This window comes from Lissotriton helveticus, chromosome 6, assembly GCF_964261635.1.
Source record: "Lissotriton helveticus chromosome 6, aLisHel1.1, whole genome shotgun sequence".
NCBI classification, from domain to species: Eukaryota; Metazoa; Chordata; class Amphibia; order Caudata; family Salamandridae; genus Lissotriton; species Lissotriton helveticus.
The window spans coordinates 912,798,407-912,811,988 of record NC_136067.1 but is presented as its reverse complement, the minus strand read 5'-3'; the positions used below and the strand labels follow the sequence as shown (position 1 = coordinate 912,811,988).

At 45.5% G+C, this 13,582-nt stretch overlaps 1 protein-coding gene across 1 annotated transcript in view; it reads left to right on the top strand.

The window, feature by feature from the left end:
* LOC144761599 (protein unc-93 homolog A-like) overlaps positions 1 to 11,981 on the top strand; it is a 340,831-nt gene extending 328,850 nt beyond the window's left edge. The window contains exon 9 of the mRNA XM_078646899.1: positions 11,444 to 11,981. Within this exon, the coding sequence (XP_078503025.1) occupies positions 11,444 to 11,676 (233 nt within the window). The 3' untranslated portion in view covers positions 11,677 to 11,981. The remainder of the gene's footprint in view (positions 1 to 11,443) is intronic.
* Positions 11,982 to 13,582: the final 1,601 nt, after the last annotated feature.

Genomic DNA, 13,582 nt, shown 5'->3' with positions numbered 1-13,582 from the left:
AACCCAAGGAAACTCTTTCCTAAATTGGCAAACCAGTTTCCAACCTTCCCAAATCCTTGCCAGCCGTCTCCCACGCATTCTCTTGTGTCAAATCCTCAATTTCATAATGGATTGCAGTAATGTTGCTTATATATTTCTCCAGGTCTTTAGAATTGTCTGGTATATAAGTGCAACATTCTTGGACCTTCAAACGTTTACAGACCCCGCCCTCTTTTGCTAGAATGACGTCTAAGGCAAGACGGTTCTGTAAAACCATTGTCCTAATCGACAACATCTCACCCTCAACCAGCACTAATGACTTGGCCGTATTCATTGACAATTCATCCACTACAGTTGCCAACCGCCATATCTTTATGTCATTCAAAATGACACCCAACATAGGTATCGCTGCTCCAAACACATCTCCCACAATTGCTCCAGCACTTTCCCTCGCTTTACCCTCCTTTGAGGCCCTCCCTCTAAGAGTGCAAAATCTTCTGTATGATAAATCTTGGGAAAGATAATTGCTAGATAGCAAGTTCCATACCACTTCTCTGGCAACCTCACATACGCATTCCTTCCGCAAACAAAATATACAGTAGGAATCACTTGCACCACGCTCTTCAGGAAATCTTTGGTGTAGTATTCCAATGTGAAGGTGTGTTCACACGTAGTATGACCCACATACACATTTTCATAATACGTCTGTGAAGACACAACTTCCCTTTCTGCACTTCATCTAGAGCTATTGGACCATAACTCCCTCTAGACTTATGCTGCTTCTCTTCCTCCGTCCAATCTACCTTGCCTTGCCCTGAATCTCGCAACTGTTTTTGCTTCGTGTACCTATCTTCCACCTGTTCAATGAACTTCTTCTCCGTTTCAGATAATGAGCAGGTCAAGTTCTGTCGGTGTGCATACGGTGTGTCGAGCTCCTGGGTGGGAATGAAAAAATATCCAAGTCTGTCCTCTGACTTATAATAATCCCACTTGTTCAAATGATGCTTGTAATTCGGGACTTCTGGTAACACAGCATCATAATTCGAAAAGAAATATTCTAAATGATTTCGCCCATAAAGTATACTAATCAGCAAACTACATGAAATTCCATATGTCAAGGGAAGGTGATGGTATCTAATGCCCTCATCTACTGAAGCTGGCAGCTGCATACACACATAACAGTCCTTCGCATCCATCGCATCAATGTATTCATACAATAGCTCTGCATATGCATTCTGTCCAAAGTTTCCCTTAGACAGAGCTGTATGTAGCCTGCGACTTTCTGCAGCTAGCAAAGCCTTCTCTCTTCGCTCTCTGTCTTCTTTCTGACTAGGGGTGGTAGGTGTCGGTGTCCCCTCAGTCTTCGCTAACTGTTCGTGTGGTGCAAAATAGGAAACTAAAACTACTATAGCTATAAGGAGTATCACTCCTCCTAACAGAGTGCCTACTATGCACTTGGCTCTACGATTCGGGTTTCCAGGCGCCATGGTCTCAGCACAAAGTAGTTCGTTCTCCGAAAGTACCCAAAAGTCTCTTTCTTTGTTATTTGAGTCTCTCGAACCACCTTGGAAAGCAGAAATCCCCGTTTTCAATTCTTCTTTTGCTTCAACAATAGACAGCCCTAACCCTTCTCCGTCCTCTGTGGAAAGTCCCTAAATTTGTTCTTCTTCCACTTGGCTCTAGGTTAAGTTCAACAGCTATTTACAAAGTCTTTTCAACGTCTTTTCAAGTCTTTAATAATCAATGATGATACTTGATCCGATTGCCTGCAACACATAGTGTAAAAGTTCCATGCGGAGCACAACTGCGTCATAAGATGGTATGTCCGGACCAAATGTAGGAAAAATCAGTCTATCCAGGAGTAAATCACGTATCTTGCTTAGGAGAGGGGGATTAGGAATAGTGAGTGTTAGTACGCCTTCAATTTCAAGTCCAGGTACCAACAGTATCACTTCCAGCTTAACATTTGGGATCGTACTGGTCACCGCCACTGACCTCACCCTCCCGGACCTCAGTACTCCTGGCATTTGTGAAAGGGTAGGTCTACTCTGGAGTGGCGTATCTTCGGCAAGGTACTCTCACCCTCCTTGACCTTCTCGGACCCCTTTGCTCAGCTCCTTGTTCTCCCTCTTCCGGATCTGATTCTTCGGACACAGGGGCAAGATCTATTTCGGAAGCCAATCTCACATTCATTCACATCCGTCTCTCGGGCCAATGATCCTCTGCGCTTCTTGCCCTTATGTTTCTCGTTTGCACACCCTGTTCGTCTCCACTGTCAACCTCCTCTGCGCTCAGATCACCTTCTCCGCCACTTCCTCCTTCTGAGGCAGATTCCGTGTCACTTTCTTCTTGGCCGTTTCCTGCCTGATCAGGGGAGTCCCCAACTTCCACAGGCACCCTCACAGCTTGACTTGCCCCCTCTGATGAATCCTCTTCTTCGTTATTATTTTCATCTACGAGAGGAGCTGTTCCCTCCAAGGGTGCTGGGACTCGTCGGGTGTGAGAAGCATGGACCCAATTTGGCAATCCGCCACACTTCACAGCAGTAGTAGTGACTAGAATCACTTGGAAAGGGCCTCTCCAACGTACATCCAGGCAACTCTTCCGCACGTGCTTCCGCACCAGGACCCAGTCACCCGGGCACAGGTCGTGACAAAGGTCACTAGAAGCCGGGATTTCAGTAGCCTGCACCTGAAGAGACACAGAACGTATGACGTCAGAAAGTCCCCTGCAGTAATCAAGGATCAGGTCATCTGTGATATTCAGCAAAGCAGTTGTAGGAATAGATGGCAGTCTCATAGCCCTCCCCATCAGCACTTCATGAGGTGAGAGCCCTGTCCTCCTGTCTGGGGTACTACGCATACTCATTAGTACCAACGGCAATGCATCGGGCCACTTCAGGGATGTGGATGAGCACACTTTTGCCATTCGGGCTTTAAGGGTTCCGTTTATTTGCTCCACTATGCCAGAAGCCTCTGGACGGTAGCTACAATGCAGTCTCTGGTCTATGTTCAAGGCAGAGCAGAGCATCTTCACAACATCGCTATTAAAGTGCTTTCCTCTGTCCGATTCCAAAGAGGTCGGAACCCCGAATCGTGGCACTAGCTCCCTCAACAATAGTTTTGCTACTGTGAGTGTATCGCACCTACGAGTGGGATATGCCTCAACCCACCTAGAGAACACACACACAATCACCAAGACATACCTGAGGCTATTGCACCTCGGCATCTCGATGAAATCTATTTGCATCCTATAGAAAGGTCCGCCGGACCTCCCAATGTGACTCAATGTAACAGATGTTCTTTTCCCAACATTCAGCTGGTGACAGGTTACACATCTCTGACATACTGCTTCCGCAGCCTGTCTAAATTTTGGATTGTACCACGTTTGTCTGAACACACGCACCATCGCATCCCTTCCCAGATGCACAGGACCTTGTATCTGTCGTGCCATTGCACTCACCAGCACATTTGGCAACACAGCTCGTCCATCAGCCGAAACCCACATATCCAACTCTCCCTTGACACAACCAGCCGATTCCCACACCCTTCTTTCATAATCTGACGCTTGTCCCTGCATGTCTCTCAACTCCTCCCATGTGTCTGCCACCTCAAGCATCATGCTTAGTTCGGTTCTTCCCTTGGCCCCTCAATAGTTTGTTCGGTAAAGGAGTATCCCTGCTCCGCACAGTATCGTGCAACTTCATCAGCATAACGATTCCCCATTGTCACAAAATCCGTACCTTTGGTATGGGCTGTACATTTTACCACGGCTATCTCTTCAGGACCTTGCAAGGCCTCCAGCAATAACCTGATAAATTCGCCATTCCTTATTGGGGAGCCCGATGATGTCATGTAGCCCCTTTGAGACCACAATTGACCGAAGTTATGAACCACTCCAAACCCATATTGGCTGTCAGTGAATATGGTGATCCGAATCCCGTTGGCTGCCAAACAGGCACGCGTCAACGCAATTATCTCAGCCACCTGCGCGGAGTGACCTCCTTCCAGGCAAGCGGCTTCAATTATTCCAGAAATAGTGCAGACAGCAAACGCTGCTCTCAACTGACCAGTATTGTCTCTTACACATGAGCCATCCACAAAGTAAATTTCATCAGGGTCTGTCAATGGCTCATCAACAATATCCGGTCTAGGTTTGGTGCATAGTTCAGTCACGTCAAGGCATTCATGGTCTTCCCAATCATCTTCTATATCATTTGGTAATGGCAACAAAGTAGCAGGGTTCAAGACAGAGCACCTCCTGAGAGTCACATTCTCTGCAGCAAGTATAACCTGCTCGTAGCGTGTGAGTCTGTTGTTGGTCAAGTGCTGCGTCTTGGTCCTGGTCATCAACAATTCCACAGAATGAGGTACATGCACTGTCTGTGGATATCCCATCACAATACTTTCACATCTTTCAATGCTGACACCCGTTGCAGCAACGGATTTGAGACATCCGGGCAACGCTGAGGCTACTGGATCTAAGGTAGCCGAGAAGTATGCAACTGGTCTACGGACTCCTCCATGGTCTTGCACTAAGACTGCCAATGCACACCCCTCTCTCTCGCAGCAGAACAATGCAAATGATTTGGTGTAATCAGGCATTCCCAGAGCTGGAGCGCGACACAGGTCCTCTCGCAGCTCGAGAAAGGCCATCATACAATCTGTGTCCCATGGTACCGAATCACTCATGTCCTTGTGCGTCAGTTTCTGCAATGGTTTCGCCTTCAGGGAAAAGTTAGCAATCCACTGTCGGCAGTAGCCAACCATACCTAAGAACATCCTAACCTCTCTTTGAGTCGAGGGCACAGTCATTCTCATGATAGTCTCAATCCTGTCAGGCAACACCTTTCTCTTCCCATTCTCTATTCTGTGACCCAGATACTGCACTTCTTGCAGGCAGTACTATAACTTGCTGGGGGACACCTTGTGTCCATTCTCTCCCAAGTGGTTCAACAAGGCAATGGTGTCAATCCTGCAAGCATCTTCTGTGTCTGACGCAACAAGGAGGTCGTCTATATACTGCACAAGAACAGAGTTCTGTGGCAGTACCAGACTCTCAAGATTCCTTTTCAGCAACTGATTAAAGATCGATGGGCTCTCTGTATACCCTTGTGGGATACGACACCATGTTAAGACGCGACTCTCTATTTTGAACGCAAAAAGAAATTGGCTCTCCTCGTGCAATGGGATGGAAAAGAAAGCCTGACACAAATCAATCACAGAAAACCATTCAGCTTGGAACGGTATCTGAAACAGTATCACTGATGGATTCGGTACCACTGGACAGCATGGAACAACTATGTTGTTAACCTTTCGTAATTCCTGCACAATCCTGAACTTCCCACTTGGCTTCTGCAACCCAATTATCGGAGAGTTACAGCGACTGCCCATAACCTCTTTTAGAATTCCCTGCCTAATCATGGACTCAATCACAGGTTTTATCCCTGCAACTGTTTCCGGAGTCAACTTGTACTGGGGTGTCCTTGGGAATTCAGCATTCGGCCTCACTTGAATTCTAACTGGCTCTACTCCTTTAATCAATCCGATTTCCTCCCCTGTAAAGTCCCACACCTGTGGTGAGACTGAATCTCTCAGGTTCCAAGGGAGTTCCTCCACTGTTAACGCAGGGTACAATTCAATGCACACATGCGTATTTGCAACCTTAAAATCTGCATCGTCATCGTTTGTCTGCAACTGAACTCCCTTGGGGGTACAATAGATGGTGCAATTGAGTTTACACAAAAGATCCCTTCCTAACAGGCACACAGGACTAGAATCACACACTACGAACTGGTGTCTATCTCTGAAACTTCCGATCTTCACAGGGACTGGCTCAGTCAGGGGGTTTGTCATTCTTCTGTTTGCTACTCCTACAACTTATATGGTCTGTCCTGAAAGGGGTAAGTTGGGGACTACCGCAGACCGCACAGTAGAGCGAGAGGCACCAGTGTCAACCAGAAAGATGGTGGGATGACCATCTACATCTGCCTCTACAAACGGTCCTCTCTGATCTACCTTCAGTACTGCTCCAAGAGTACAGCCCTCCTCCCCATCCACATACCGTCCGGTCACTGGGTCAAATTGGTAACATCCGTCCCCTTCCACTATGAAAGGCATCTGCTTGTATACCTTGTTCCCTGTTGAAATCTTCGGTGGCTGGGAAACCGGAGCCCTAGGGGCTGACGTCCCCCCTTTCGTCGTCTGGAACTTGGTCACTGTCACCTTCCGTACCGGAGGGGCTTGTACTTCCTCCTCCTCCTCCTCCTGTACCTGATTGTCTGGGTTATGGGGGCACTCGCGTCTCCAATGCCCGACCTCATGACATTGATGACACTTGGTCGTCTTTTTCAGGGTGGCTATACCTATCCTTGGTCTCGGACCTTCCTCGTTGTCCCTCTTCTGTCCCCCCGACTTCCTCCCCAATGTGCCATTGCCTGACTGACCCTGTCCTCCCGATTGCATATGTACTAACATCAGTTTGTCCTTCAGCTTCCTTGTCTTCGAGTCTATCTCGTCACTGCAATACCTCGCATATCTCAAGATCTCATCCAGAGGCTTGTTTTGCCAACAGATTAAATGTTGCTGTATCATAAGGCAAATATCAGGCCTCAGTCCCAGAACAAATTTGGATACGAACTGTCCCATGTCCTTTGGGTCCATCACATCTAACCCACTGTACTGCTTGAAAATCTGCAATAGCCTCTCGTAATATTCATGCACTGTTTCCTTTGGTTCCTGCCTAGTCCGATCTATTTTCACCCAATCAATGTCCTGTGGAGGTACCTTGGACTTTAGCCACGTGATCGCTTGCTCATACTTTGCCATCACCCTGGGTGACGGTCCATTTGTGGCGGCATCTCGCTCTGGCTCCGCTGTGGGCCATTCCACACTGACCTTACATGCTATCCACAAATCACCTGGAACCACAATGTCAAACAGCGTGTTCAAATCAATCCACAGCACCTTTGAGATTTTAACGAACCTCTCTACCTGCTTGTACCATTCCACTGGACTCTCACGCAACTTTGGAAATGTGTTCGTAAAGGCAGCCAGATCTCCCCTACTCCAGGGTACATGTACATAACCCCCGTGAGCCACCTCCCGCAAGGGGTACGCTTCTGTATGCATCAATCCTCCTCCCGGGGATGTCTCAATAGCACTTCGTCTAACCGTCTTCTTCTTTGACCACCTTTCTTCCCACTTCTCCAAATTTGACCACATTTGGATTCCCACAATCAGTTCCCTGATGTGAGTTTTTAACCCGATCACCCTCTTTTCTTCTAGATCTTGGTCCGAGTACTGCAACCTATGGCCACCCTGCAGCGCTTTTGTCTTTGTCAAATCCACAGCATACTTATTCGCTAGTTCAGAGAGTTTCTCATGGGCTGTCCTAGCTCTCCGGGTAACATCTTTAGCCACAAACAACAGCTCGTCTGGTTCATAGAGTTCTATTCTTTCTAGTGGCAATGTACCTTCCACTATTTCCTCCACTTCTGATTTCAGCCTCAGCACATCTAACCTTCTTGCCTTAATTGCGGCCCTCAATGTACCTTGACTAGAAGTCCCATTAGAGTCCCTCCCACCACAGTCCTGACTCTCTTGTCTGTTCTCTTCAGGTGTGTTAGGGGGAACCCTTCTGTTTTCCCAGCCTTCACGGTCCCACTCTTGTCGGCTGTCTCCGGAGGTGTGGTGGGATGCCCCCCTATTCTCCACACTTCCGCGTTCCCATTCCTGTCTGCTTTTACCAGGTGCGCAGTGGGACACCCTCCTACTTTCCTGGTTCTCGGACCCAAACACATTCCTCGATCTATCGCTCTGAGTGTCTACAATGGTCTCCCAAGTTCTCAAATCTGGCCTTAATTCTCTCATCGGCCTCGGTCCCCTCAGATCCATTGGTCCTCTCCAACCCATGTGCTCCTCTGAGGAGTCTGCTGATGCTGCCAAAGGAGTGCTTCTTTCTACAGGCTTTGGCAACTGCCTCCACCCATCTGCCACGTTACTCCTGTCCTCACTGAAACATCTCTTGCTCTCTCTTTGTGGTGAACTCTCGCATTGTTTCTGTTCTGGATTGTACACGGATACTATGGGACCTATGGTAACTGGTACCGTAAGAGCATCTGGCAGTTTCTGAGAGTTGACTCCCTCTTCTACCCAAACTTTTTGTACTGTAAACCTTCCCACTACTCTCGCCACTGGGGAAGGTGGAGGTACCTTTTTCCCTTCTTCTGGGCAAAACTTGTCCCCTAAGGTACTTGACTCACTCACCATTTTACCCCCTCCATCCCCGTCCGAGACTCCCCAGTTCTTTGCTGGTGTTTGCGTTCCTTCCAACTCAGGATTGTATGGAGGTGGTCTCTCTGACAACAGCCTCTCTATCAGGCTGTCATCTGTCTCACTGTCTTCATCCTCCGTACTTTTCCTCTGTGCATCCCCTGTCTTTTCCAGCAATGGGTACAACCTATCCCCTTCTATGGTCTGTACCCTCCACCTCTTGGCCAATGCATCCCATCTCGCATTTTGAACCACCCTAACTGATCGTTTCACCCTTTCTTGTCTCCTATCTCTGTTCCGTTCATGGGCTGCCCTGATCCATGCATTTAGTGCTTCGAACTGTGTTGGTCTGGGCAAGGGTCGCAACGCAGCCATAATCGCTTTCAGCTGATACAACACCTCTAGTCTAAACGTTCCATATTTAGGAAATGTCAATTCTTCGTTTCCATCCGTCATCTTACACCAGGTACTAAGCCACAATATGGTGTGTAACCCAACATTCGTTGCCATATAATAAGCTGGAGTATCCTCGGGCGGAGCCTCCTCCCTACCCCGAGGTTCTATCCTGTTGTCGCCCTTGAAACATTTCCGCAACAATTTAAAACATTTCATGATGAAAATCCACAACGTTTCCTTGTTTACAGCACTCGTTTACTTCCTGATGACAATCTACCAATCCCAGCGCGGCTTCTCACTAACCGACCTATCCCAGCGCGGCTCCACGCTAGCCGACCAATCCCAGCGCGGCTCTTTCTGACGTCACTCGCCTCCGTTTCGCAGCAGTTCCCCTCCTTTCTCCGCTCGTCTCCCGATCACGCATGCGTCCCAATCATACACTGAAAATGATTACTTCCGCCCAAGCAACCACCTCCCTGACTGTACGTCCACAGTCTGACTGTAATTGTCACCAAAACTGGCAAATGTCTGTCCGCGAACGACCGGACAATCGCCTCAGCAGATAGGTTACAAACTCACGGCAACTTCCGACCAGCGTCCGTTACCCACGCACTCACACATTCGTTCCCCCTATCTCGGTCCTGCGGGCGATCAATGGTACCTCATGACCCCCTTAACAATGGTCGACAATTACTTTGGGTGTTCGATACACCCGAACCACTTAAACTCCCCTCGAGCTTAAGATTTTCACTGGTTGCGCGCTCTCACAACCTGTTCTCTTTCACCCTACAGGTACTCAACTCAGCAAGACAATACAACATACAACACAACATAACCGCAATCTAACAACGCATGACCCTTTTCATACTCACTCTCCTCCGACCTGCTGCTTTCTGCCGCACTGTCACTTTTCGTCAGTTTCCATGGAACGCCATCCGTCCGCAGCTTTCTGGACACTCTTCATTGCTTCTCTATGGGCCTCGGGGAAATCTCAACCTAATTCTAGATTACCCTCACTACAGAAGATAAACCATCCTACTCTGCTACCAACTGGAAAGGCGGGATTTTACCTCTAGAGTCTGCTTACCATTCTCCAGTTTCCCGTCACAGGTCGACTAGACCTTTTTACCTGTCATAGAGTGAATTAGGCAATCCTGTCTATAGATTCAACAACAATTTTAGAAATCCCAATAGCTTCCCCCAAGAACCACTGACCAAACTAAGTTTGAAGATTTATTACATAACCAAAAACAACTGAAGATACAAGCACCTCAGCAAAAGGTTCAAAAGATACACTGGGACTAATACAAACATAATTCTACGGAAAAGTCTCAAGCGACTGATGAATAATACGAGAATCAATTCCAGAATCATCAGACTGAACAAAATAGCTATAACCTGGGTTCTAGTACTCATTGGGATAATAGAAATAAGTTCAAATTAGTCTGTCCCTACTCTATACTAGGTGACATCCCTACTTAACAACAGTCCATCCTAGCAAAACGTGTCAGCCGTGGTGACTTCCAAAGAAGTTCACCCACGTCCTCTGAAATCAGGTGTAATTCTCAATCCTAGCTAAGCTCCTTGCCATCCGACTGCTCTCTCTAGCTCCTCAGCCCATCTGCTCTGTCTCCACCCTCGGGGTGCTGTCCCTAATACGAAACCCCACAATGTGAATGACACGCCTTCAGGTACGCCCCTCTCGGAGGTGTTAACTTCGAAACTTTCCAGTATGGCTCTTTTCCATCTTTGTCCGTGCAGACGTCCTTGGGTCCCAGACTCTTCATCGCTTCTAGTTGCTTCTTCAAATTCCTGGTCTACTCCTCCATGTCTGAGTCTAGCATTTCTAACTCTCATACACAATGGGCCCTTCTACTCTATAATCTACTTGGTGATGCACCTGCAAAGGAATATACGCAAATAGGCTCACAGTCTAATAATGTTGCAACATCTTCTAAAAGCCTCTTTTATAAAACATTTCCACATCTATATGCTTAAGCAAAACTTTCAACAGGCCTGCATCAATTCTATGAACTAGGCCTCAGCTTGATTTAAAGGCCCAACAGTCTACATTAGCAATCCCTTGTTTCACTAGGCCTCCAACCTTAACAGCAAATACATTTTCTACTTTAAGCTAATTGTCAAATATAAAAGGCACAGTTAACTTCAATAAGCAGATCTAAATGCACAATAGTGCTCGATTAAACACACTTCTCAAAAATGAAATATTTCATTTTAACGACATTTCTAGGTCATACAGCAAGTGTGGATGTAATTCATAACCGTGGCTCTTCAGATTTCTAATACCAGTTACTCTAATTCTCCATCCCACATTACATCTAAGCATGATTAAAGTCCTCTATATATACGGGTGTTGACTACTTGTACATATGATGCACCCCTACAAATTTCACTGTAAATCGTGCTCTCTCAGTAACATGCCACAAACTACCCACATATCATCACAAAGCAAGGCAAACTGATTATAAAAATTATAATTTGTACTTTTTTTATTAATTATTGTAAAAAATCACTATTTAAAACATCAAATACATTAGCAAACCTTTATGTATATCAACACACTATAGGATATTAGAGGCACCAGTGAAGAGTCAGTTTACAACATGTTTGAAGCTTTAGATTTATGTTGGCTACAATGATGTCAGTTATTATCAGCTCTGAGGATGTAGTAAAAATTCCCTATTTCACATATCAAATGTATTCTCCTATTTGTTGTGATGCCTTTTATAGAGTGATCCTTTTAACTTTGTACACTTATTGTCATATTTCCACAGCTCTGTATGGAGTTTTATTTGATGAGCACAAGGAGGCCGCCTTTTCTAACTATCGTCTCTGGGATTCATTAGGATTCGCCATTTCCTTTGGATACAGCGCAGCCCTGTGCGTCTATGTGAAGCTTTACATAGTGCTGTCATTTCTGGTGCTTGGAATGCCTCTCTATGGAATTGTTGAATACATCGAACGCAGGAAGCGACCTGTAACAGCTACAGAGATGCAAGAAAAATAAAGTCGCCTGGTTATCAAAAATACAAGCATCCCAACATACCAATGGCTATAAAAGCAGGGATGAATAAATGGACAACATTTTTTTTTTAAAAGCTGTTCAGAAAGACAGGATGCTAGCATTATGCATACATCTTGTTGTCACTCCTTCTGACCAGCATGCCTAAAAGCCTCCAAAACAGACCTTCAAAAACATCACAATGTAATTTAGAACTTTCTGTCACATAAATATTCCATATCCTCTCTCTTCTTCCTCTTTTGTTTCATGCTTCTGAGTAAATAAGTATATAGAACTTTGCTTAGTGCCCAATTCACAGAACTAATTTAGGACAAAATCCTAAACTTACTACCATTTTGGTATTCACAGAAGGCACGGACTCATTTTGGTATTCACAGAAGGCACTTACTCATTTCGGTATTCACAAAAGGCACTTACTCATTTCGGTATTCACAGAAGTTAGGACTCCTAACTTTAGGACTCCTAAATGCCTTCTGTGAATACCGAAAGTCTTAAAGTTAGGATTTTTCTCAGTTTAGGAGTAGTAAAGTTAGGACTCCTAACTTTAGGACTCCTAAATGCCTTCTGTGAATACCGAAAGTCTTAAAGTTAGGACTTTTCTCAGTTTAGGAGTAGTAAAGTTAGGACTCCTAACTTCTGTGAATACCGAAATGAGTAAGTGCCTTCTGTGAATACCAAAATGAGTAAGTGCCTTCTGTGAATACCAAAATGGTAGTAAGTTTAGGATTTTGACTTAAGTTAGTTCTGTGAATCAGGCCCTTAGAGTCCTTTAGTGGTTGATTATATCATATAGGTTTGATGTCTGTATGAGGTTAACTTTACCCAATTTATGGGTATCTTTTGGGGAGAAGATTGTCTTTATTGGAGAATTTTTATTTGAAGAAATATCTTTATTTGTGTTGCTATGTAAGCTGATGTTATTTGAAGTACTAAACTATCTATTAATTTTCGCATTGGTTTCCTAGCGGGTGAGTGTGGTAATAAGTGTTTTTTCATGTACTCATACATTTTGTATGAGTTTTTGCCTCATGCTGAGATGTGAGTCTGCTCAAGCGCATAGATCGGTTGATCGTCCTTCAGAAGCGCGAGGGAGTTTGGCTGTTCTCAGTGTGCATGGTGTTCTCCGGGTGCATGAGGCAGTGACTGCAGGCGCAAGCTCAGTGATCGAACAATGTGTCAGAGCTTAGGACGACTTTAATTATTGATACTCAGCTATGTTGATGGCGTGTAGGCCATTTTCGGAAGGAAGTTGGGCATTTGTTGACATTACGGTCCATTTCTAAAGGAAACTAACATGCAAAGCTGTTTCTCTGGCAATATACTGCCTGGTCAGAGCATTGGTTGCCAGGAACAGTTGGAGAGTGCATTGTTTTGATGAGAGAAAGTTTATTTGTTTAAAAAAGTGTGAAAAATGTGGAATTCATTGAAAATACACAGAGGAAATTTAAATCTATAGTCCAAAGAAAGAAAAAGAAATTTCATAACTGTAAGTTAAAGACAAATGTCATTATGACTGAAAATCTGAATGAGGGCTCCAATTCAGAGGAGGCAATAAGGATAATTGTGAGTAAGGAGGTGCAGGCAGCCATATAGGAGACAGTTAGACATGTTTTGGTCAAAAGAGATTGGCGGAATGTGGATGAGGAGGAAAATGTCTCTGTTGTCGGACGAGGAGGACCTAAATAGAGGCCCTGGTGAAAAGTGCCTTAGGAAAAAAGATACATATGGATGGTTCATCCAGTGACAAAAGAGCCCAAACGCGGCTCACAGAGAACAGGTGTGCAAAGCAGCACCCAGAAGGGTCAACTTTACACTGAGAGAGGAATAAATCCCAAAGAGGAGTTGGGGATGCTGGGAGAAAAATCAAATGAAGATCTAGATGAGTATATTT